The following is a 22,650-nucleotide window of genomic DNA, read 5'->3' on the forward strand; positions in this document are numbered from 1 at the left end:
TCTCCAGCCTCATCTCTCGCTAACAACCGCCACACGGGCTTCCTTGCTGCTCTTCACACAACCAAGCACACCCCGTATCACACCTTTGCATCCACTCTTCCCTTTGCGGGGACCACCTGTCCTTCAGACCTCCACATGGTCACTCCCTTACTTGGTCCAAGCCTCTGCACAAAGCATATTTGATCAGAGAGGGCTTTGTCCTGACCACTGTATTCACAATACCATCTTACGACCCTCCATCACTTTCTTCCCCTCTACCCTGGTTTTTAGTTCCTCCTTGTACTTTTCATACCTGGTGTACAATGTATGTATTATATGTGTTTGTTTTCTGTCTCTAATAGAATTTAAAGTTCTATGAGAACAGGTCCTTTGTCTTTTCATTCACTACTGTGTTCCTAGCATCCAGAACAGTACTCAGCACGTAGTAAGTGCTCAATAAACTTTGTTAAATGAATGAATATTATGACCATTAGATACGGAACTAAAAATATAATCTTTTCTCCAGGGAATATTGAAACTGAATATAAGTGTCTTTTTTGATCATGGAAAATGTGCTATAGTGAATCACGTATTTCCTTTTAAGTGTGGAATTACCTCCTTGTAAAAGAAAACATAAAGCAGATCCCTCAGGTTTGAAAGTATTTTGTTCACACTATGTTATAAATCATTTCTCTTTCCTGATAAGGGAAAGTACAAATATGGAATAATTGTGTATTCTTAGCTTTCTAAACACAGACACCTACTAAGTAATCAGGTTGAGACAATTAAGATCAAGACAATTAAGGTCAAGACCACCTGTTAATATATTTATTTTACTATTTATCACTTCCCACATGACCACCATGTAAGAATGCAAGGTCCTTTAGAGCAGGATTCTGTCTTATTCACTCCTATATCCCCAGCTCTTAAAACAGTGCCTGACACACAGCAGAGACTCAAATAACTAACTGCTGAATACAGTAATTAATAAATTCTGCTTGATTTCATGTGAAATTTTCTATGTGGTGCATTCATGCATTATCCTCTGAGAAAGAAGTTAATTTTTGTCAATATCAATTTTTAAGATTATTACATCTATAAAATAACATTCAACCCCTAGACTTTGCTCTGATACATGAAACAAACTTCATGTAGAGGTGTTAGGTCATAAGATAAATGCCTTTTTTCTTTTTTTTTTAGTTAAGTTGTAAATGACACCAATAATGTCATTTTTTTCCTCTTTGAAGCTAAACCTGATTTTGGGTTTCTGAGATGGCTACTAGATTTTGTTATCTCACTTTTTTTGAGAACAGTAAGAATTCAAAGTACTTTTTTAATAGTTTCTAAAACATATACATTACGAAGAACTTTTTTATACTTCAAAAAATGGTAGTAGGATGTCATATTCAATGTATAGTGAACTGAGGGTTAAACAATCCTCTCTAGAAATTTTAAGGAAAAAGGTAGACAACTTACTCTATGGGGAAATTTGAGTACAAGTCTTTTTTTTCCCCCTACTTTGACTCTAATTTTGAGGTTATCCATAGTGGGGCATCCATGTTTTCTGTATACATTTTATTTGTAACAAGTCACTGTTCAGGTACTATAAAAGAAAAAGAAACCAAACTAGTATTAAGGGGCTTAAAGGATACCCTTAAGGCAACAGGGCACAGCTGAGGCCATGAGACATGAAAGGTGTACATGAGAGCAAAAGGCACTTTGCAGTTGAGATCACTGACTCTTGCCGACCTCTCCCTTGAGAAGAACGGTATCAAGCTTGCAGTGCATGTGTTTACACTCTCCCTGTGCATCCCTCTCTCCAGCTAGGCAGAAGCTGATGAAAAGGAGAACCAGTGGGGAAGCAAAGGTAACACCCCTCCAGGCAGAAGGGCATGAACTGAGTTTGTCGTTCTATTTCAAGAATGTGGAGAATTTGGTTAATTCCAAAACAGGAGCAAGTTCAAGAGAAAATCAGAAAACAGGTATTGGGCTCACATTTGTCATCATGATTGTGAACATTCTTTGCAAGAAACGATAATAAATCTGATCACTTGATATGATGTGCGGCAGACAGGCGTATTTCTGGAGCAGCTTCTCATGAGTTCTCCACTTTAAAGAGGCTGCAGCTCGCTGCTCAGCAGCTGTGAGAGCTGGAATCAAGTCAGGGAGAGATGATAACTAAAGAAGAAAACACATCAAGAGAATCAAAGATAATTAAAGAAATCAGTTTCAGCACTCAGCCAAATTATTGAGTCTTACAATACACTGCGGAGGGGGAACTCTTAATCTTTTCGGAAATTAGGAGGCATCTTAGTTGTCATGGGGAGGTAAATATTTAGTAAAATAAATACTTTAAAAAATCTATAAATAAAATTTATGATTACTGGAAACAAAATTTTGAAAGAGACTGGGATTCACAACCCTTCTAAAGTAAAATGTATTCTATTTCACTGTCAGCAAACTTTGACCTTCTAAATTCCTACCCTTCTCTCCTCAACAGTTGCTATTCTTTGCAGTAATAATAAAATGCTAATAAGAACTGAAAATATGAACGTAGACTCCAAGGACAATAAATAAGGATTGTGATAATGTAAGAATGGTAGAGGACAAACGTAAAATAGATAGCTAGTAGAAAGAGCTGCATCTCACCGGGAGATCAGCTCCGTGCTTTGTGACCACCTAGAGGGGTGGGATAGGGACGGTGGGAGGGAGACGCAAGAGGGAGGGGATATGGGGATATATGTATACGTATAGCTGATTCACTTTGTTAAATAGCAGAAATTAACACACTATTGTAGAGTAATTATACTCCAATAAAGATGTTTTTAAAAAAAATGGGAATGGTAGAGGAAATTCAAGCTGTTCAAACTCTAGCAGACATTCACTGAGCACCTACTATGTGGCAAGCACTATTTTAAATGTTTTTCATACACTCTTCTGTTGATTCCTCACAACAACTCTACAGAGTAAGGTAGGCCATATAATGTCCAGAAACTTTTTTGATACATGGGATTTACCTTATTTTCTTGAACACTGCTTTCTCCACCAGTAGACATAAGTTCCAGGATTTCTGGAAGATGATCTATGAGAGCATCTAGTACCTTTTAACAGAGATATTGGTTACTCTTCTTGTGATGGCTATGTTCTTCTAATCTTAGATTAATTAACATGCCAATTTCTACACAGAAATAGTATGAGTTACCAAACAGCATTTTGGGGGTTTCTATTTTCTTGCTCTGTCATCTTCTTGCTGCAAAGTCTTAGAAACAAAATTAGCTACCTTGATCAAACTACCTTGGAAAAGAGATTAGTATGTCTGCCTCTTGATAATATTCAAATCATCGAGATCTGAGACAGCCTGACAACATGCTCAAAACTGCCTCCCAACTTTTGAAAAGCAGTTTAGGTCAGACGACACCGTCAGTGATGTCTAATGTTGAGGAGTTGAGCTTTGGCAAGCTAGCAGCCATTTGGGTGAATAGGATACAGTAGATAAAGCATCAAAATAAAGTATTCCAAAGCCTCCACAAGTATACCCCCCAAACAATGCTAAGAGAAATAAAAAGATATAAAATGTGATATAACATATGATCTCAATTGTGTAAAATTTTAAAAACTTTATATAGAAAAAATAGAAAATGAAAAAATATAAGACAATAGAAACAGTGATCAGAACTAAAAGTATTCTTTTGTCTGTCTACTTTTTGGCCTTTCCAAAATTTTCCATAACAAACAAATATACATGTACATTTTAAAACCTACTATTTTAAAAAGATATTCCCAATTTCTAGTCTATGATACTGTGGCATATTGACTTGAAGCTTCTGGGGCTAGTCAGCTATTAGAATTCATGCAATTCCCAAGAAGCAGGAAAATAAAAGAAAAAAGGCATTGATATATTCAAACTTAATATAACAGAAGTAAAAAGCAAAGAGTAAGAAGATATTACCTCCAATGATTCATCTTGTAATAATGTTATTAGTTCTTTATGTATTAAATACACTCCAGAATTCAGAAGTTTAGAAACCTAGAATGGAGCAATAAAGTCTCTCAGATTTGAGACTACTAGACATATAAAGGTTATAAAAACAATTTAAAAAAAAGTAATCCCTGTTAGATTTTCTTCTAAAATGAGACTTGTTTACAAGACAACTATAAAATTAGATTTCTAGAAAAATTACTTGCGTACATAAGCTTTTCAGTCTGCTTCCTAACACGCTGGAGTGTGTGAACATATGAGGGTCGGGAGTGTAGAAGAATGGATTTATCAGTCTTAACTTCCCTCTCACAAGCACTAATAAGCTCACGGATGCCTGTAGTTCATATTTTAAAGTCTTAGAGCAGCCAACAGGGTCTTTCAAGGGAGCCCAGCCATGGGAGCATTCATCTCGGTTCAGAGATCCCAGAGGGGGCAAATTCTACTGAAGGCCAGTAGCCACATAGGGATAGAGAAAACTCCTAAGCAAGCAAAACTTTGAAGACTTTTCCCGTCAAAGACTTCAATCAGCAAGAGAGGAGCTGGGAGTTGGGAGAATCTAGACTAAACCATCTCCTTTGTGAACTGTTTTTTTTTTTTTTTTTTTTCCCCTCTAGACAAGCAACAGTAAAAATCTGCAATGGTAGATTCACCAGTTTCTACTTCACCTTTAAGTTTTTGGGGTTTTTTTCCACATACTGGGTTTCTGAGTAAGGTTTTACTTGAAAAAGGGGGTTCCTAGACAAAGAAGGTATTTTAAAAGCCTCTACAGGGTTGTTTTTCACTTTTTCAAAGTATTTTCAAAATATTATTTTTCTGAAAAACAAGAATAAACTCAGAACATACTAAAGTAATTATCAGAATCCAACAATAACACTGTTAAGGAAATTTAAATCCACCAGTGGAATTTCATTATTTAAAAGGACAAACCTAGACTAACCATTCATTTATGGAGTCAAGTATCATCTTAACCTACCTACATGGTATGATTGTAAGAATACAGAAATTAGCCACCCAGCAAATAGCTAAATCAATGATTTCCAAACTCACTTCTACTGGTGAAATATTTTTGTGTACATATTTCAATTTTTTTTCTATGGTGCTAACACATTATGTCCACTTATAGTGGACATAAATAAAATGAAATATTAAAGGTATGAGATAAAAATAAACATAAATAGAAACTCTCGTATTGCATAAATATTGCTTTCTCAGACTCTAATCTCATGCAATCATCTCTGGAGACCACCAATCTAGACAAATACAAGCGTGCATGGTAACCATGCCTAAATGCCCACTTAATACATATTAGAGACAAGTAGTTCACTCAGCCAGCCAGTGCCCTCTGCCCTCTCTCCTCCTCCAAAAGCATATTCCTATATGCATATTTACAAAGATGACTTAATTGTTCAACACTGAATTATTTTAATTAATTATACCATTTAAAGGGAATATTTTCTGGACTTTGCACAATGAACATTTATTTCATTCACGCCAGAAAAAAAATGTTATTCAAAAGAAGCAAAGCCTGTCATTCAATAGCCAAGAGTCTTAAGTAACATTTCTAATGCTGCTATGGATATCCTGCACTCTTTCAGCTAATCTGACAATGCTCTGAACACAGTGCAAGGAAGGGGATGAAATATTCTCACTGAGAATAAGAATATTTATTATACCTCTCAAAAAGGAAGGAAATATTTTATTAACCCACATAGATATTTTTATGTGACAGTCCTAAAGTTGGCAAGTTATAGGTTATACATGTTTACTGCAATTATAGCAACATGTACTTACTGCAATCACTGGAGAAACATGCCCTAAATTTCAACCTCAAGGGTTAAGAAGTTAATTATATTCATCATAAAGTTTAAATTCACTTTTGCTCTTACAATATGGAGAGTTGTTGTAACAGCTGAATCTAAAAGCTGTGCTCACGAAACATGATCCATTTGCAGTAAAAACCATAAATTTAAATAATCTATCTCTCAATTTTCCATTTGTACTCAAGTTCTTAAGTTTAGGTGTAAAGCTAAATATAAACATTATAAAGCATATAAAAACTGATTTTACTTCCAGATCTGTAACAGCCACATCCATACCACAATGTCTGGCTTAAAGTAAGGGTTTACTAGAGATATACTGAACGAATGGATTAATACCTGTTCAACGAATATAATGTATTTATGTAAATGAATTCTGTGTCACATTCTAAACAGAATTACGGGAATTTTTCAATATTTAGGACTAGAATATGAGAGCGATATGGAGCCTGTATCTTTTAATAAATCTGTAACCCGATGTGTACAAAATATCAAAAAATCATCTACTACATGTAGGTAGAATTAACAACAAATGTAAAGTGGTATCATTTTTTCAGACTTACTTCATAAAAGCAAATAGCAATAGTGTATCTGACTGGTACTTCAGGGTCATGACAAAGGCAGAAGAATGTAGAATAGAGATCCATGTGGAAATTTTTAGGATCAACAAAAACAATCATGGCCTGGTGGAGGTGGGAGGGAGAAGATGAGTGGGAAGGAGAGAAAAACATGCATCAACACCTCTTATTATAATCATGTCACTTAAACTGAATCATGTCCTCTGAATCATAATTTAGTTAGAAACCATATTTGGAAGATCCAAATGCATGCATATAATTCTAATATATATACTTACACAGAGATAAATGTAAATTAACCAATATACACCAGACATAATGTGAAGTAGCAAGTATCAAATATGGCAATATTTTTCAATGCAATCTATTCACGTTTTTAAGTTAAAATTAAAACGTTTAGCCAATACAAATGTATAATTTATTACCGGAAAGTTATAAGCACAGTTCTTCCGTACTGAAATATATTTCTTCTCCTGCTCTAAGATTTGGGGTGGAATCTGGTTTTCATTGTGTCCATTTTCCTGTTGCAAACCCAATGTACAAAGTTTCTTATAAAACTCCAAAAATCTCAAGTGTTGATCTGGAGTAAATATTCCTAAAACAAACAAAACCTTTGTTCAACATTTTAATTGAAAACAATAATTAAAAAGGGAAAAGCAAAGTGCAATAAAAATAATTGGAACCAAATATTTAAATAAATGGTTGGAAATCATAAATAAAAGCAACAATGAGAAAAGAATAACTATTGTGAAGAAATCTAATGGTTCTTCACCTTATATTAATTTTAATAATATTTTCATTTTAATTTCAATAGTATAAAACTATGTAACACAGGAATTACACCTGCATTAATTTCTGCAGCATGTACCATTGTATATACCACTAATGAGTCACTACAATAATAATATGGCAGCCATTATTGCTATTTACTTTTGATAAATATTCTAAAGTTGCCTACAGAAAAGACATGCACATATGTCTGCAGAGAAGGAGCTTAAAAATGGAATCTGAGAGAATTCCCTGGTGGTCCAGTGGTTAAGATTTGGCACTTGCACTGCCGTGGGCCCAGGTTCAATCCCTGGTCAGGAAACTAAGATCTCAGAAGCGGTAAGGCGCAGCCAAAAAAGAAAAAAAGGAATCTGAAAGATGGTGAAGTAAACTCAAAATAATTTTGATCAATGGAATGGACTGGTTCCACATTCATATACCGTCTTAGGAAGCTAGTAACTCAACATATATTGCAATAATTTTTTTAACAGTCTATTTAAAGTCCACAATCTGCACAAAAATATGTTTTTCTATGCTAGATTGTTATAATTTAATTAATGCTTACATTATTTTAGTAAGCTAAGAACTGAGTAATATGTTCAGAATGCCAAGAGTTACAGGTATTATTTTGCATTCTAAGCTGAACTTCTCATGTGATATATTAATTATTCTACAAAAAGTTAATAAGAGTATACTTACTATGCACAATAGTTAATATACCTGAGCTTCTATTATCATATACCAACTAATACATAAAGATAAAATATTCAGAAATTTAAAAGGCTATGCCTACTTCACTCTGCCACTGTTTTTTTTTAATAAGTTTATTTTATTTATTTATTAATTTTTGGCTGCATTGGGTCTTCATTGTTGTGCGTGGGCTTTCTCTAGCTGCGGTGAGCAGGGCTACTCTTCACTGTGGTGCACAGGCTTCTCATTGCAGTGTCTTCTCTTGCTGTGGAGCAGGGACTCTAGGTGTGCGGGCTTCAGTAGTTGTGGCATGCAGGCTCAGTAGTTGTGGCTCACGGGCTCTAGAGCACAGATTCAGTAGTTGTGACGGATGGGCTTAGTTGCTCCCTGGCATGTGGGATCTTCCCAGACCAGGGCTCGAACCCTTGTCGCCTGCGTTAGTAGGCAGATTCTTAACCACTACGTCACCAGGGAAACCCCTGCCATTGTTCTTTCATATAGGTTCTACTAGTGAAAAAGTCATTTCTAACTGTGTTCTAAATTATGCTATCAAAATTCTAAGATCTCTTAAGGTTTTACACACTTAAAGGGTAGGCTTAACGACTGAAGAGCTAACATTTAGTGGCTAAGGTAAAAGAAAAGGGAAAAATTATCTATAATCTTGACATTCTTAGGACATATCATACCATATAGTCCATGGCATAGTTTTCCTAAATGGAAAGATAAGGAAATAAGAATTGATTCATCTGCTTTGAAAGATTTTTCACAAAACGATTTCACTAAGGGAAGTATAGTTTGACTTCTGTCATCTGAAAAACAAGAATAAAACATAGTTTAGATCCAGTTGCCCACACTGCACATGTGGAAATTAATGCATATACACAAATTCCAGAAAGAAAAGTTACTATGTTAGTCTCAGAGTAACAGAAAATATCTGAAAACAATGATGATGGAGGGATGACATAAAGAATAGGTGAGAGATAAGTGGGAAACATCAAAAATTTTTATGCCAGGCTAAGGGGTTTGGACTTGACACCACAGGCCATAGGGAATAAACTATAGAGTGACTACAAATTAAAAAGCTAAGATGATTAAGGTTTTGAGTCTGAATAACTACAAGAATGCTAATGCTACTAGTATAAATAGATGAGTAGCAGGAATTCTCTTCTGCATACATCTCACATCATGCTGCATTCTGTCATTTCATTTTTGATTGAAAGTGAGTTAGCTTATATTACATTCTGTATAATGAATTTCTTCACTTTTACTTCCTATACAACTCTTTTTTCTTTTTTTCTTTTTTTTTTTTTTTTTTTCGGTATGCGGGCCTCTCACTGCTGTGGCCTCTCCCATTGTGGAGCACAGGCTCTGGACGCGCAGGCTCAGCAGCCATGGCTCACAGGCCCAGCCGCTCCGCGGCATGCGGGATCCTCCCGGACCAGGGCACGAACCCGTGTCCCCTGCATTGGCAGGCGGACTCCCAACCACTGCGCCACCAGGGAAGCCCACAACTCTTTTTTAAAAAGTGAATTCATTCTTTGAGTATGCCTGCTTAGGTCATAAGTTTCTGATATGAACAATATTTAAGTTTTGATTCCAAATGCTCCCTGAATTTCCCACAGTTCTCTTAAACTTTCAGAAATAAATCACTACTTTATTAAGGGTCTGACAATACTAAGTAAAATCCTGTAACAGGTTTATTGGTATTATTATTATTACTGTTATTATCATCACATTTCAGTACCATATCTACTGTTTTTACTAAATAACATTCATTCGACATTTATTGAATTTCTCAGACAACAAGCAATAACAGAAGTAGAAAGATGAATAAAAAGTTCTCTGAACTTGGGAAACTCAGACCAGCAAAGAAGTCAAACACAAAAAATATCATAAGACAATGTGATCACTATTTTAATAGTTAGTATAAGACAGGAGTCTGCAAACTATTTTTGCAAATATTCTAGGCTTTGTAGTTTATCTGTCCCAAGTATTCAACTCTGTCACTTTGGCACAAAACAGCTACAGACAATACATAAACAAATGGGAGTGGCTGTGTTCCAATAAGCTCTATTTACAAAAACTGGTGGCAGCAGGATTTGGCTTATAGGCCATAGTTTGCCAACCCCTGGTATAAAGGGATTAAGAAGATGTCAGAGAAGACACTGTTTTGAACTGGGCACTGAAAAGAAGCAGCTGGCTAGGAGAAAAATAGAGGGAAAGGTGAAAAAAGAGAACATGAAAAGGCTAGAGGTTGAAAGAATTTGGTATGCCAAGATAACATCAAATGGGGCTGGAGCACCAGATCCCAGAGGAGTGGGAAAGAACAGGAAGAAATAAAGCCATGAACACAGGTCAGGACAGATCTGTGATAACCGAGTGAGGGGCAGGAAAAGCCCCAGATCAGAGATGATGCCCATGTTTCTAGTTTGGATGCCTAAGGGTGCCCCATTATTAGGACAAAGAGATTCATTTGTTCACTTATCAGATACTGCTGTTTCTACTCCTCTGGTTCATCCAATGGCCTAAATTATTATTCTGTAACATCCATACATCATAATTGTCCATATTGCAATAATCTTTAAGAAGGTCTCCTAGTTCAGTTAAAATATTAATCCAAAGTAATCCTACAGGGGCTTCCCTGGTGGCGCAGTGGTTAAGAATCTGCCTGCCAATGCAGGGGACACGGGTTCGAGCCCTGGTCCGGGAAGATCCCACATGCTGCAGAGCAACTAAGCCCATGCGCCACACTACTGAGCCTGTGCTCTAGAGCCCGTGAGCCACAACTACGGAGCCCATGCGCCACAACTACTGAGCCTGTGCTCTAGAGCCCGTGAGCCACAACTACTGAGCCCGTGCTCCACAACAAGAGAAGCCACCGTAATGAGAAGTCCGCACACTGCAACAAAGAGTAGCCCCCCTGCTCTCCGCAACTAGAGAAAGCCCACACACAGCAATGAAGACCCAATGCAGCCAAAAGTAAAATAAATAAAATAAATAAATTTAAAAACAAAAACAAAGGAATCCTACAATTACACAATAGTGTTTTGCACCTGAGTACTTGACATTTGCCCTTCCAAATTTCACCCTAACAAAATAGTTAATTTGCACTGAACTAATGTCTAACATTGGTTAAGAATCTAGTCACACACTCAGTAGAGCAACTAATTTAATTGTCTTTGTGATTTGATTTGCACAACACTAAGAAACACCTCCTTACCCATTCCCACCCAAATATCCCATCCCAGATTTCTCCTCCTGTGGCCATGAGATTTCCAGCATTAAAATATTAAGTAGAGGAAGCTAATTTAGATTATTGCTTTAGTCAAGATCTGTCTTAGGGTCAATTAGTTGAGCAAGTTAAAAACTAATCACCAACCCAAATTCTTAGCCCTACATACTAGTCAGTTAAATGTTGATGAAAGGAAAGAGAAGGGTAGGCAATATTCAACACCACCAGGTGCCAGGAGGGGAAAAGTGGCAGCAGAGAAGGCACCAAAAGAGAAAGGACCATAACAGAGACAGAAGAAGGGAAGTCTAACATTTATCCTGAAAGTTAACATAAGAAACTCCATCCTGCAGCTACCTTTACTCCTAACTAGTGATACAAAACATGGAAAAACAATGCTTTCAGAAGCAAAGATGTGTCCACATGAAGATTTACCTGTATCAAATATGTCGAGCAGATTAACCAAAGTTTCAAAAGCTGCAAGCCGCACACTGCTGCCTTCATCCCTAGAAAGTTCTATTAATTCAGGGAGCACCACACTTTTTGTAAGTTCTGTCCTGCACAATAAGCAATAGAACAAAATAAATCAAACCAATACATTTTTATCAAGAACTTACTAAGAACAAGTCACTGAGCTAAGTGTTACAGAAAATAGGAAAAATCATAAGGATATGGCTCCTGCTGTCTGGAAGCTTGCAGTCTGGCTGGGAAAGCATGATAGTATGAATACAAGAAACATCGACAGCAATTGCATATTTACTTATGCAACTTATGGTAGTTGCTCAATATACACATTAAGTGAATGTATTGTTCTGACAACTAACATGGTTGAACAATAAGATTGAATAAATGTTTATTAGCCACTTGTACTTCTTCTTTATGAAGTATATGTTCATTTTCTTTGCCCATTTGCCATATTATAAAAGTTGAGGGGAAATAAGGCATTATGGGGGACTTACGTGTATGATACAAATATTTTCCCTTTTTCATTAGTTCCTCTTAGCAAACTGGATTATAGGTAATTTTTTTCAGGAAGTGGGTGCAGACTGCATATTGCCTAAACTAATATATTTATAAGAATATCTTTCTCTTCCCTCACATATAAATTCTGCCCCAGCCAGACGTATATGGAATAGAAGTCTAAGGATCTAAGGATCTAAAGATCCTAATATCTGTACAAGTCCAGTTTTATCAGTCTAGATGCTAGTAACTACAACCTAACCCTTTCATGATGTCAAAAGGGGGTAAAATACAGGGTCAGGAATAACAAGATGAATGAAATAAGCAAGTCTGCCCAGAGAGCCATCCAGGAATTCTGGGGTCTGGCTGTGTGATACAAATCTACCCCATTGCTGGCTATGATTTGGAGTCATCTGATGGTAGCTGTCTGCTTCAGCTTAAATACTGATGTTGATTCTGAGTTCTATGGTCAGCCAGGACAGCAAAATCAATTTGAGGAACCCTCTCCTTTGTGCCTTCTCCACTGACCTGTTCTAAGGAGACTGGGCCTGAAGAAACATTGGGGACCTACTCATCTCCAGCTCTCTTTTCACAAGACAAGTTGCCTCTAGCGTTCTGGCTTGGCCCTCCCCTACACGCTCTCCCTTCATCAACAGACTTCCAATCTGACAAAAGACAAAAATAAGGGCAGAGGACAAGAACCAACCATCAATCCCATTATATCTGAATTTTACAATCTGCGTCTGACAAAGGCAATCATGGGTCTGTTTTTTGTCACTATATATTAGTTTGTATTTGACATACTGTATATATCCTTTTGTGTCTGATTTATTTCTCTTAACATACTGATTTTGAGATTCATCCATGATATAATATCACATGTATCAGTACTTCATTCCTTTTTATTGCTGAATAGTATTCCACTGTATGGACATGCCACATTTTATTTTTCCATTCACCTGTGGATAGATATTTGGATTGTTCCGGTTTTAGGTAAAACAAATAAGGCTGCTATAAACTTGTGTATATAAAACAATTCTTGTTGTTGACGTATATTTTCACTTCTCTTGGGTAAATACTTTATAGAATAGCTGGGTCATATGGAAGATATACGTTTAACTGTTAAGTAAATGCCAATCAGTTTTCCAAAGTGTTAAGTAAATGCCAATCAGTTTCCACCATTTTACACTTCCACCAGCAGTGTATTAGAGTTCCAGCTGTCCCAAATCCTCATCAATATTTGATTCTGACAGGCTTTTTACACTACACATTCTAGTTAGTGTGTAGTAGTATCTCACTGTGGTTTTAATTTGCATTCCATTTATGACTAATGATGTTGAATACATTTTCATGTGCTTTTTGGTCATGTGTTATATCTTCCTTTATGACATATCTGTTCAAACATACTAATCATTTCTTAACTGGATTGTTTGTAGGAGTTCTGTATCATCGAGTCGTAAAAGTTCTTTATATATTCTGGATATAAGCTTGATATATGTATTGTGAGTATCAGTAGTTTTCCATTCTGGACTTGACTTGTTTTAAAGAGTAAACAGATTTTTTTAATATAAAGTCTAATTATCACATTTTTCTTTCATAGTTCATGACTTTTATCTAAACAATCCTTGCCTATCCCAAAGCCGCAGAGATTTTCTCCTATATTTTCTTCAAGAAGTTTATAGATTTTTTAAATTTATTAATTAATTTATTTTTGGCTGTGTTGGGTCTTCGTTGCTGCGCTCAGGCTTTCTCTAGTTGCAGCGAGCAGGGGCTACTCTTCGTCGCAGTGTGCAGGCTTCTCATTGTGGTGGCTTCTCTTTGTTGTGGAGCACGGGCTCTAGGCGTGTGGGCTTCAGTAGTTTGGGCACGCAGGCTCAGTAGTTGTGGTGCACAGGCTTAGTTGCTCCACAGCATGTGGCATCTTCCCAGACCAGGGCTCAAACCCGTGTCCCTTGCATTGGCAGGTGGATTCTTAACCACTGCGCCACCAGGGAAGTACCAAGTTTATAGTTTTAGCTTTTATATTTAGGTTTATTATAGATTTCAAGTTAGTCGTTGTGTATGGTGAGAGGTGAGAATCGATGTTCAATTTTTTTCTCTTATGAATATCCAGTTATCCCAGTATCATGTTTTGAAAAGACTCCTTTCCTCATTAAGTTGCTTTGACACTCTATTGAAAAATCAATCCACCATAATCTGTTTCTGGATTCTCTCTTCTCTTCCACTGATACATGTCTATCCTTTTACCAACATTACATTCTTTTGATTACTGTAGTTTTAATATGTCTTGAAAACAGGTAATGCACAGTGTCTGTCATTTTTTTTTTTAGACTGCTTTGGCTCTTCTGGGTCACTTGCATTTTCATATAAATTTTAGAATCAGCTTCTACAAAACAGCACAATTTTGGTCAAGACTACATTGAATTGCTAGACCAACTTGGGGAGAATTGACATTTTAACAATATTAACAATATTGAGTCTTCCAATTCATGAATATGGTATATATCTGTTTTTAAAAATTTCTCTCAACATTGTTTTATGGCTTTTCAGTGTAGAGTGTAGAGTTTTCAGTGTAGGTCTTGTACCTTTTTTGTTAAGTTAAATAAGTGGAATTTTAAAATTTCATTTAAAAGTTTCATTCAAATTTTTTAATTTAAATTTTCATTTTCTAACTATCTTTTGCTAGTATACAAAAACACAATTGATTTTTGTATGTTAACCTTATATCCTGAAACATCCTTAAATCCATTTACTAGTTCTAATAGCTATTTTGTAAATTACTGAAGATTTTCTATGTAAACAGCGATGTCATCTACAAATAGAAAACATTTTACTTCTTCCTTTCAGATCTTTAGACCTTTTAGGTTTTTGTCTTCTTGCCTTATTTCAATGGCTAGAACCTCCAGTACAGATTGAATAAAAGTGATGAAAATTATCCTTGCCAGCTGTTCCCATAGGGGGACAGCATTCAATATCTACCATTAAGTATGATGTTAGCTATAGGTTTTTCTTTCATACATGCCCTTTATCAGATTAAGGAAGTTTCCTTCATCCCTAGCTTCCTGAGAGTTTTTAATCATGAATGGATGTTGAATTTTGTCACATATTGTAATGGGAGGATTTTCAGGTTATCTTGTTTAGTATATCACCATAATTAGAAGTCCGATCAACTTTTTCAAAAGTATGTTCTTTCTTTCCGATCTTAGTGCTGTATGTTCTTCCCCTCTAACACTGAAGGATCATGTTGTAGATCCCAAGTCTGTTTTTCTTTTCTCTTTAGTCATCCCTGTACAAGGAGAAATCTATTCAGCACACTTGTTTTCTTGTAATGATTCTGTATGACCTCTTCATAATACTATTCACTATTAATCTGATAGTCTAAGAATTGTCCTCTTTGATCCTAAACTGGTGCACAATCCATAGTGGCTTTCTAGTGTTTTGCAGCTTTTATTTCATATGGATATGCTAGCTTGAGAAGAATCTCTTCATTTTGCTTCCTGATCATCTTACTAATAAATAATAGTGCTCACTTCTGGTTAAACTAAAATGGTCAGTAAATCTTCCCTTGCTAGCCACAGCAAACACAAAATTGTAAACCCAGGTCTGTTCTGTTCTTGGGCCTCTTCCCAGCATATCTCAATCCCAAATGCCTTAGGAACATTAACTCCCAGTGCAGTAGTATCAAACCAGTGCCAATCTCTGAAGTTTTCTCTTCCTAATTCCTTTCACCTATCTCAGGGCCTCATCTAGCCTTGACTAAAAGAAAATTTCTCTTGGTAACTATCAGATCTTAACAATATTCCTAATTTTCAATGCTGAAAGAAAAAAGCCTGTGTACCTCTCTTTCGTTTTATGTATTTATCAAAGGGAGAATAAAGAATATGAATCAGGTCTTAGTAATTTTCATCCAGCATAACACAAAAGTCCTATAATTATGTCTTTAATAACATGTAAGAACTCAAAATTAAATAAATATTATATAACCAAGCACTCTAACTTAACAAGTGCACTCTAAGTTAACAAGCTAGGTAGATTCTTTCTAGTTTTACCTTTATAAATTAATCCTTAAGCAATAATCATATATTAATTTTCAGAAGACCCATCCACTGTGTCAAAATTTCAGTGACAAAAAAAAAAAACAGAATACAAAAAGACAACAGCATATTCTCCTAATAGGTTCTGATCTTGGTTAAGGGGCACAGATCTGGGCAAGACTGAATTAATTATAGTCCACAATGATCCAGAGTCAGCCTAGCCTTAGAAGACCTAACAGAAGGAAAGAAGTTGGTTCTGAGATCAAGGTTAGGGAACTGATTACTCTGTTGAAGTGTTAAGCTTCCACACAACACTTAAATCCTACTCAGCAAGGGTGGATGCAGGACAGAGGACACTACTCTACCCTCAATCTGTATGACATTCTAAAGTCTTTCTAAAGCCTTCAATATTGGCCCAGATTTTTTTTTTAATTAGCAATTTTAATGGCAACAACCTGATTGTCCTTGCTTGTGAAACAAAGAACCAGGAGAAATCACTGCAATGTCTAGTAAAAATGAGAGGTTCCAAAGTTTTTTGTACCAATTTAGGATACTTCAAAAAAAAAAAAACTGTTTCCCAAGATGGTTTTTAGATAAAATTCCCTTTAAAATCATACTTATACCTTGACATGAGATTAGTTTTTACAGGTGAAGAGAAGAGACTGCCCTATCCCTCTCCTTCCTGAGCTTCACACACTCAGAAGACAAGGAGACCTACAAAGCAGACACTGGAAGCGCAAAGCCTCACAGGAGACAAAGACTTCCACTGAGTAATTTCATCTGAAATGACCCAGTAATACAGCTGCCAGCTAAAAGATATGGTACAGCTATAGTCTGAGCATGGTATATTATATTCAAAGCACGGACATTTTTCCCTTCCTGGATCTAGGGGTTTGGAGTGATAAGTAAGTAACTAAGGTAAAAAGGAAAGAAATTAACATTAACCCACCATACTAAACATCTTCACTTTTATCTCTTTTAATATAAACACATCAGAAAGTACTTATTATGATCATTTTTAAAGATCATATAAAGTTTAGCCCTTTAAAGCATGCTTTCATGGAATACAGAACAGGATACACATGTCTGAAAATCCAAAAATAAAACTGTGACAAAAGGAATTGAAAGTATACTTACCCAATGCCCTGAGCTATATTTTCTAATTGCCGACACATACAAGATCGAACTTCGTACTCTACATCTTGACAGAGTGATTTTACCAAGGGAAGAATATCTCTTTTAATGCTTAGAGAGAGGGGAAAGAAACATGCAAATGGGTGATTATTTTAGAATAATTAATATTTTCAAAAAATTATCCTCAAAATCTTAGCTTAATAATAACAAACATACCTTAATAAAGAACTTTATCATTTACAATGTATATTTACATATGTTATTACATTTGGATATTAACAGCTACTTTTAAATTATGTATATGACTGAGTCTTTTTAAAATAATGGTTAATTTGTAATTGGCAGCTAAAACATCTTAGCTACGATAAAAGGCTATAGGCAAGTGGACTGATTCTAGCAACCATCAACCAAAATATTCGTCAATTTTATATCTTACTCTTGTGTCATAATCACACAACATTCCATTCTTTCCACTTGGTATTTATCATCTGGGCAGAGTGTAACATATAAATTATAAGCATTCTCTATAAAATCTCAAAGTAAGATAAATTATTCAAGATAATGAATTCATAGCAATGATGGAAAAAAGCTGATGGAAAAAAGCAGAATCTATCTCTATATCAATGTTTACCCATTTTTGAAGTCTGTAAGATAATTTTATTTTATCCTCAAAACTACACAAGGTATGTGACAGAGATGACTAAGATGGGAAATAGAAAAAAAGTTACCCTTATTGATTTTGAAAGGCCATATCAAGAAGAAATGCATCTGAATAAGTAGACTTCCGAGAATTCTATATTCTGTAAATTTAAATCAGCTAAACTGTAAACAGTATGGAATAATGCAAGTCTAATATAATTATTAATAATATAGTCATTATACATTTTAAATCAATTTAATAAAGTAGACAAAAAATTATATTACAAATACTCACGCAAGGGCATCAAATTTGTTGGTCAATTTTCCTAAAATTTTACAACTAACTAAACGAGACTGGACTGTTTGGGAAAGTTGTGCCTTGGAAACAAGTGGATTCAAAATCTAAAGAGAAAAGATTTAGAGAACAAATTCACAAAATTTTATATATTCTTGACACTAATGTCAGCTATTTTCTTCAAAGAATATTTTAATGTTCTAAATGTTTTTATAGAACCTCAATTACATTTTGAGGTGCATGTTTGTTCATCATCTGGATCTCATTTTATTTGCCTTCTTGGATTATTAAGGTAAAAATGATGATAAATTATGCAATCAAAAACAATTAGGCACTGGGCTTCCCTGGTGGCACAGTGGTTGAAAGTCCACCTACCGATGCAGGGGACGCAGGTTCGTGCCCCGGTCCGGGAAGATCCCACATGCCGCAGAGCGGCTGGGCCCGTGAGCCATGGCCACTGAGCCTGTGTGTCCAGAGCCTGCGCTCCGCAACGGGAGAGGCCACAACAGTGAGAGGTCCGCGTACCGCAAAAAAAAAAAAAAAAAAAAAAAAAAAAAACACAATTGGGCACCAAAAAAATTGAATTAAAGCTTATGGTGAATTCTCTAATGATCTGTTTGTGCATATAGTTGTGAAACATACATTTTTTCAAAAGAAAAAAAGCAAGTAATTATTAGATACCCTGAAATTTGTTTTTGTTCCATATAGATTAATTTTTACATTTGTCCTGAGGCAAGCAAAACATTATAACTTCAAAAAGATTCTATTAAGGTAATTCTGTCATTTGAATACAACAGCCCAACTCTGATACTGTATTGTGTATGTCCTGGGCACTCGAACTCAACAGCATGACAGGCTGCAAAGAATTATGAAGATCAGACCCTGATTCTGGTCCCAGCTATTTAATTTGTCTAAGTAATCTTGCTATTTCTCATCCCAAGGTTTCTCATCTACTTAAAATGGAGATCAGAATACTAGGTGGTACTACGATCCCCCCAAGTTCTAACTATAACTTTAATCAAAGGGTCAACTTTTTTCCTCTCAACAGAGTAGCCAGAATTACTGAATGCATAATGATTAATATAATTTGAAAGTCAAAGATCTGAAATAAAAGGCATATTTAAAAATCTTAAAAATCACATGTTAAATAATATGTGACATTCTAGAGTAAAAACTGCATGCTACCATGCACCACTAATCAAAAAGTATAAATATGTCAACATTACTGTTCAATATTTAAATATGTGTAATCATCTAGATGTTTGGCATCAAGTATACAAACATCCTTATAACTGGGTAGATCTTCCCATTTTCAAGCAAGTGTTTTGGCACTGAGCTAGGGCCATAATCTGTACGATGGCAAAGAAAGGGCAACGACACTTAATGAAATCCACAGAGGACATTTTATTGACTGATAACTCTTTTTCAACAGGACATATTTGAAAGGAAATTCATATAGAAATAATGTTCAAAGAATGAAAAATCAGTTCTTTAAAGAATAAATTTCCTAATTTTCCTGTTCTCTCATCTGAATTTGCTAAAACTTTTAGAGAAGGGTCTGTTGAACAATATTGAACATTAAAAAGCAAACAACAAATTGGTAACATTATTTGCAACAAATATAACAAAGGATTGGCAAACCTGACAGATAAATAGCACATAAAAACAGTGATCAAAGGTTATGATCAGACAATTCCAAGAGAACAGAGGTGAAATATAATAATATATGAGAAAATATTCAACAGCATAATAATCAAAAAATGTCCAATTAAAATGTAACTCCATTTCTGGCCCATCAAATTTAACTGGAATGCTATTGCTGATGAAAGCCCAGGGAAACAGGCATCTTCTCATATTACTAGTCAAGAGCCTTAAGAATATTAATGCCCTCTAACCTAGTAATTCCACTTTTTTAGAAGTTACAGTTTAGGAAATTATCTGTAAAACAGGAAAAGCTCTACAGAGATGTTCATTATTGCCTTATTTTGATAATAAAACACTGAAAACAGGCTTAAATGTTTAATAAGTAAGTAAAATATTTGTAGCTACTACCAAATGAGAAATATGAGAAAATAATAAGGAAAATAAAGCTAAGTGAAAAACAACCATATATAAATTCAATATGATCACTAACACGGCAAATAGCACCATATACAGGGGAAAAAATCTGAAATGAAAACACATCAGAATGTTAGAAGTAGCTAAGTACAGAACCATGATTTTTCTTCCTTCTATATTTTGTACTACCCAAATTTTCTGTAATGAATATGTGCTGCTTTCAGAGTAGGAAATAATTTTATTCTTTTTTGAAATACCGTCTCTATCAAAAATGAAAACAACAAAAACCTTAGAGTGACTTAAGTACTAGAATTTACAAAAAAAAAAAAAAAAAAAGTATTACCTCATGCCTTAGGGTTTCTTTGGGCAATACTTCTATCACAGACAAAAGAGTTTCCAGCCATGCGTTGCTGACACCTGATTGACAAAGATAAAACATGCCAACTTAACTATCTCACTTACAAATTCAGTTTCAACTTAGCACTAATATTTACAATAGTATTTAATAGTAAAATGGCAATAATTATTTTTATTACTATTATGAGAAGTTTCTCTATTTTTCTGTCTTAGCCAATATGTGGAAAACATTTATATCTTTAAAAATAATACTGAGGGGCTATCTTTAACCCAAAGTGTGCATTTTTCTTGTACTACAATATTATAAACATAAATGTTGTAAAAGAAACAAATCTAAGAAAAAAGTATAAATCATAAGATGACCTAATGGGTCTTCAGGCTTCAAGGGCACTGAATTTTGCGGGTTTTGTACAAAAATAGTCATCGCTATTTTTAGTCACACCACTGATCAACTCTTAGGCAGCACAGTCTCATTCAGTTATGGTCATCGGCCTAACACAATTCAAATAACATCACAGCCACATATAAGAAACAATAAGTACACATACGATTAAGCACGTCAGGCCCCTGACCTGCGTCCCTGTGCTCCAGATGCAGTAGAATGACTTGGAGGAAGGAGTGGGCATATGTATGAATCGACACTGATTCTTCCTGTAGAATGGTCAAAAATGATACCGCAGCCGTTAACTGCATTTCCACTCCTGCAACATGCAGGACCTCCTGTATAATCAGAAAGAGTGTGCTATTATATAGATGAGAGATCAGAAATTATAATTTTTTTAAAATCCAAGGTCATAGGGCCTCCCTGGTGGCGCAGTGGTTGAGAGTCCGCCTGCCGATGCAGGGGATACGGGTTCGTGCCCCGGTCTGGGAGGATCCCATATGCCGCGGAGTGGCTGGGCCCGTGAGCCATGGCCGCTGAGCCTGCGCGTCCGGAGCCTGTGCTCCGCAACGGGAGAGGCCACAACAGTGAGAGGCCCGCGTACAGCAAAAAAAAAAAAAAAAAAAAAAAAAAAAAAAAAAAAAAAAAAAAAAATCCAAGGTCATAGAAACCAAAAATAGTCATATTGCACAAAATAACTATATATGACCTTTAAGGATATGTACTTCCTTTTATTACTTTAAGAAAACTATATTAATCTGCTCCTGATTGTTTAACTTATTAGACCACATAACGTTTATATCTATTGGGTTGGCCAAAAAGTTCATTTGGGGTTTTCTGTAACAGCATATATATATATTCAATATATATAATTTTTTCTGGCCATGCCACGTGGCATGTGGGATCTTAGTTACCCAACCAGGAATGGAACCGGCGCCGCCTGCGTGGAAGTGCAGAGTTTAACAACTGAACCACCAGGGAAGTCCCTGGACCACATAAAGTTTAAACGTCTCAGGAATTTATGAAATAACACTCCATTGTTTTATTGCATAAAAATTATAAAAAGCACATAAACATTTAGATAATAGAATAGTCATTTTAAATAGATCTCAATTTCTATTTTGCTCTTTGTATTGTAGTTTTCCATTCCCACCTACAACAATAATGTCAAAGCTCAATCACATGTGTTTTTATTACTTGTATTTCTGCTGCAAAAAATAAATATTATGCATTCCACTATAAAAAGGAATACACTTAAGATTGTGCAAATGTATTTTCCCCTTTAAACAAGTGACAAGAACACAAATTACTATGAAGTAAACGGTATTTTTAAAAAGGAATTTTTTAAAAAATAAGAATATTTTTAAAAATTAATTATATTCATAGCCATCTTCACTCACCTTTTAAGTCAAAGCCTACATTAGAATAGTTTAACACATCAAAGAGTCAAAAAAACCCTATCTTTCATATAAACCTCACCAAAGATATCACCTATACTCCTCTAGAAGACTGTGTGGGTGTGCATAATGCAAAGGCAGCTAAAAGTCTTACTTTGTTTAATCAATTGTGGCAACTACTGGAATTTCCCTTGTATGCCTATTTTATAACCAATAGAGTAAAGTTGGTAGAACAAGGTGGAACTTGCAACCATAAAACAAAGTTTCATATCTGTGATCTTAGGAAAATTAGTCTTTCTGCATTATTTCCTAATATATAAAAAGTAAATTATGGCTTCATCTTCTAAGAGGTTT

At 35.3% G+C, this 22,650-nt stretch overlaps 1 protein-coding gene and 1 non-coding gene across 2 annotated transcripts in view; one reads left to right on the forward strand and one right to left on the reverse strand.

Annotated features, from left to right (window-relative positions):
• PPP4R4 (protein phosphatase 4 regulatory subunit 4) overlaps positions 1–22,650 on the reverse strand; it is a 122,094-nt gene that overhangs the window by 31,887 nt on the left and 67,557 nt on the right. The window contains exons 4-14 of the mRNA XM_060097917.1: positions 21,090–21,237; positions 20,504–20,577; positions 18,103–18,209; positions 17,172–17,279; positions 11,476–11,597; positions 8,498–8,620; positions 6,779–6,948; positions 6,339–6,458; positions 3,929–4,006; positions 2,997–3,080; positions 1,975–2,157 (exon numbers count right to left, since the gene is read on the reverse strand). Of these exons, the coding sequence (XP_059953900.1) occupies positions 1,975–2,157; positions 2,997–3,080; positions 3,929–4,006; positions 6,339–6,458; positions 6,779–6,948; positions 8,498–8,620; positions 11,476–11,597; positions 17,172–17,279; positions 18,103–18,209; positions 20,504–20,577; positions 21,090–21,237 (1,317 nt within the window). The remainder of the gene's footprint in view (positions 1–1,974; positions 2,158–2,996; positions 3,081–3,928; positions 4,007–6,338; positions 6,459–6,778; positions 6,949–8,497; positions 8,621–11,475; positions 11,598–17,171; positions 17,280–18,102; positions 18,210–20,503; positions 20,578–21,089; positions 21,238–22,650) is intronic.
• TRNAA-UGC (transfer RNA alanine (anticodon UGC)) lies at positions 7,371–7,443 on the forward strand. Its single transcript has one exon. It is a non-coding gene; the product is annotated as a tRNA-Ala (tRNA).

Source organism: Mesoplodon densirostris, chromosome 4, assembly GCF_025265405.1.
Source record: "Mesoplodon densirostris isolate mMesDen1 chromosome 4, mMesDen1 primary haplotype, whole genome shotgun sequence".
In the NCBI taxonomy this organism is placed as follows: domain Eukaryota; kingdom Metazoa; phylum Chordata; class Mammalia; order Artiodactyla; family Ziphiidae; genus Mesoplodon; species Mesoplodon densirostris.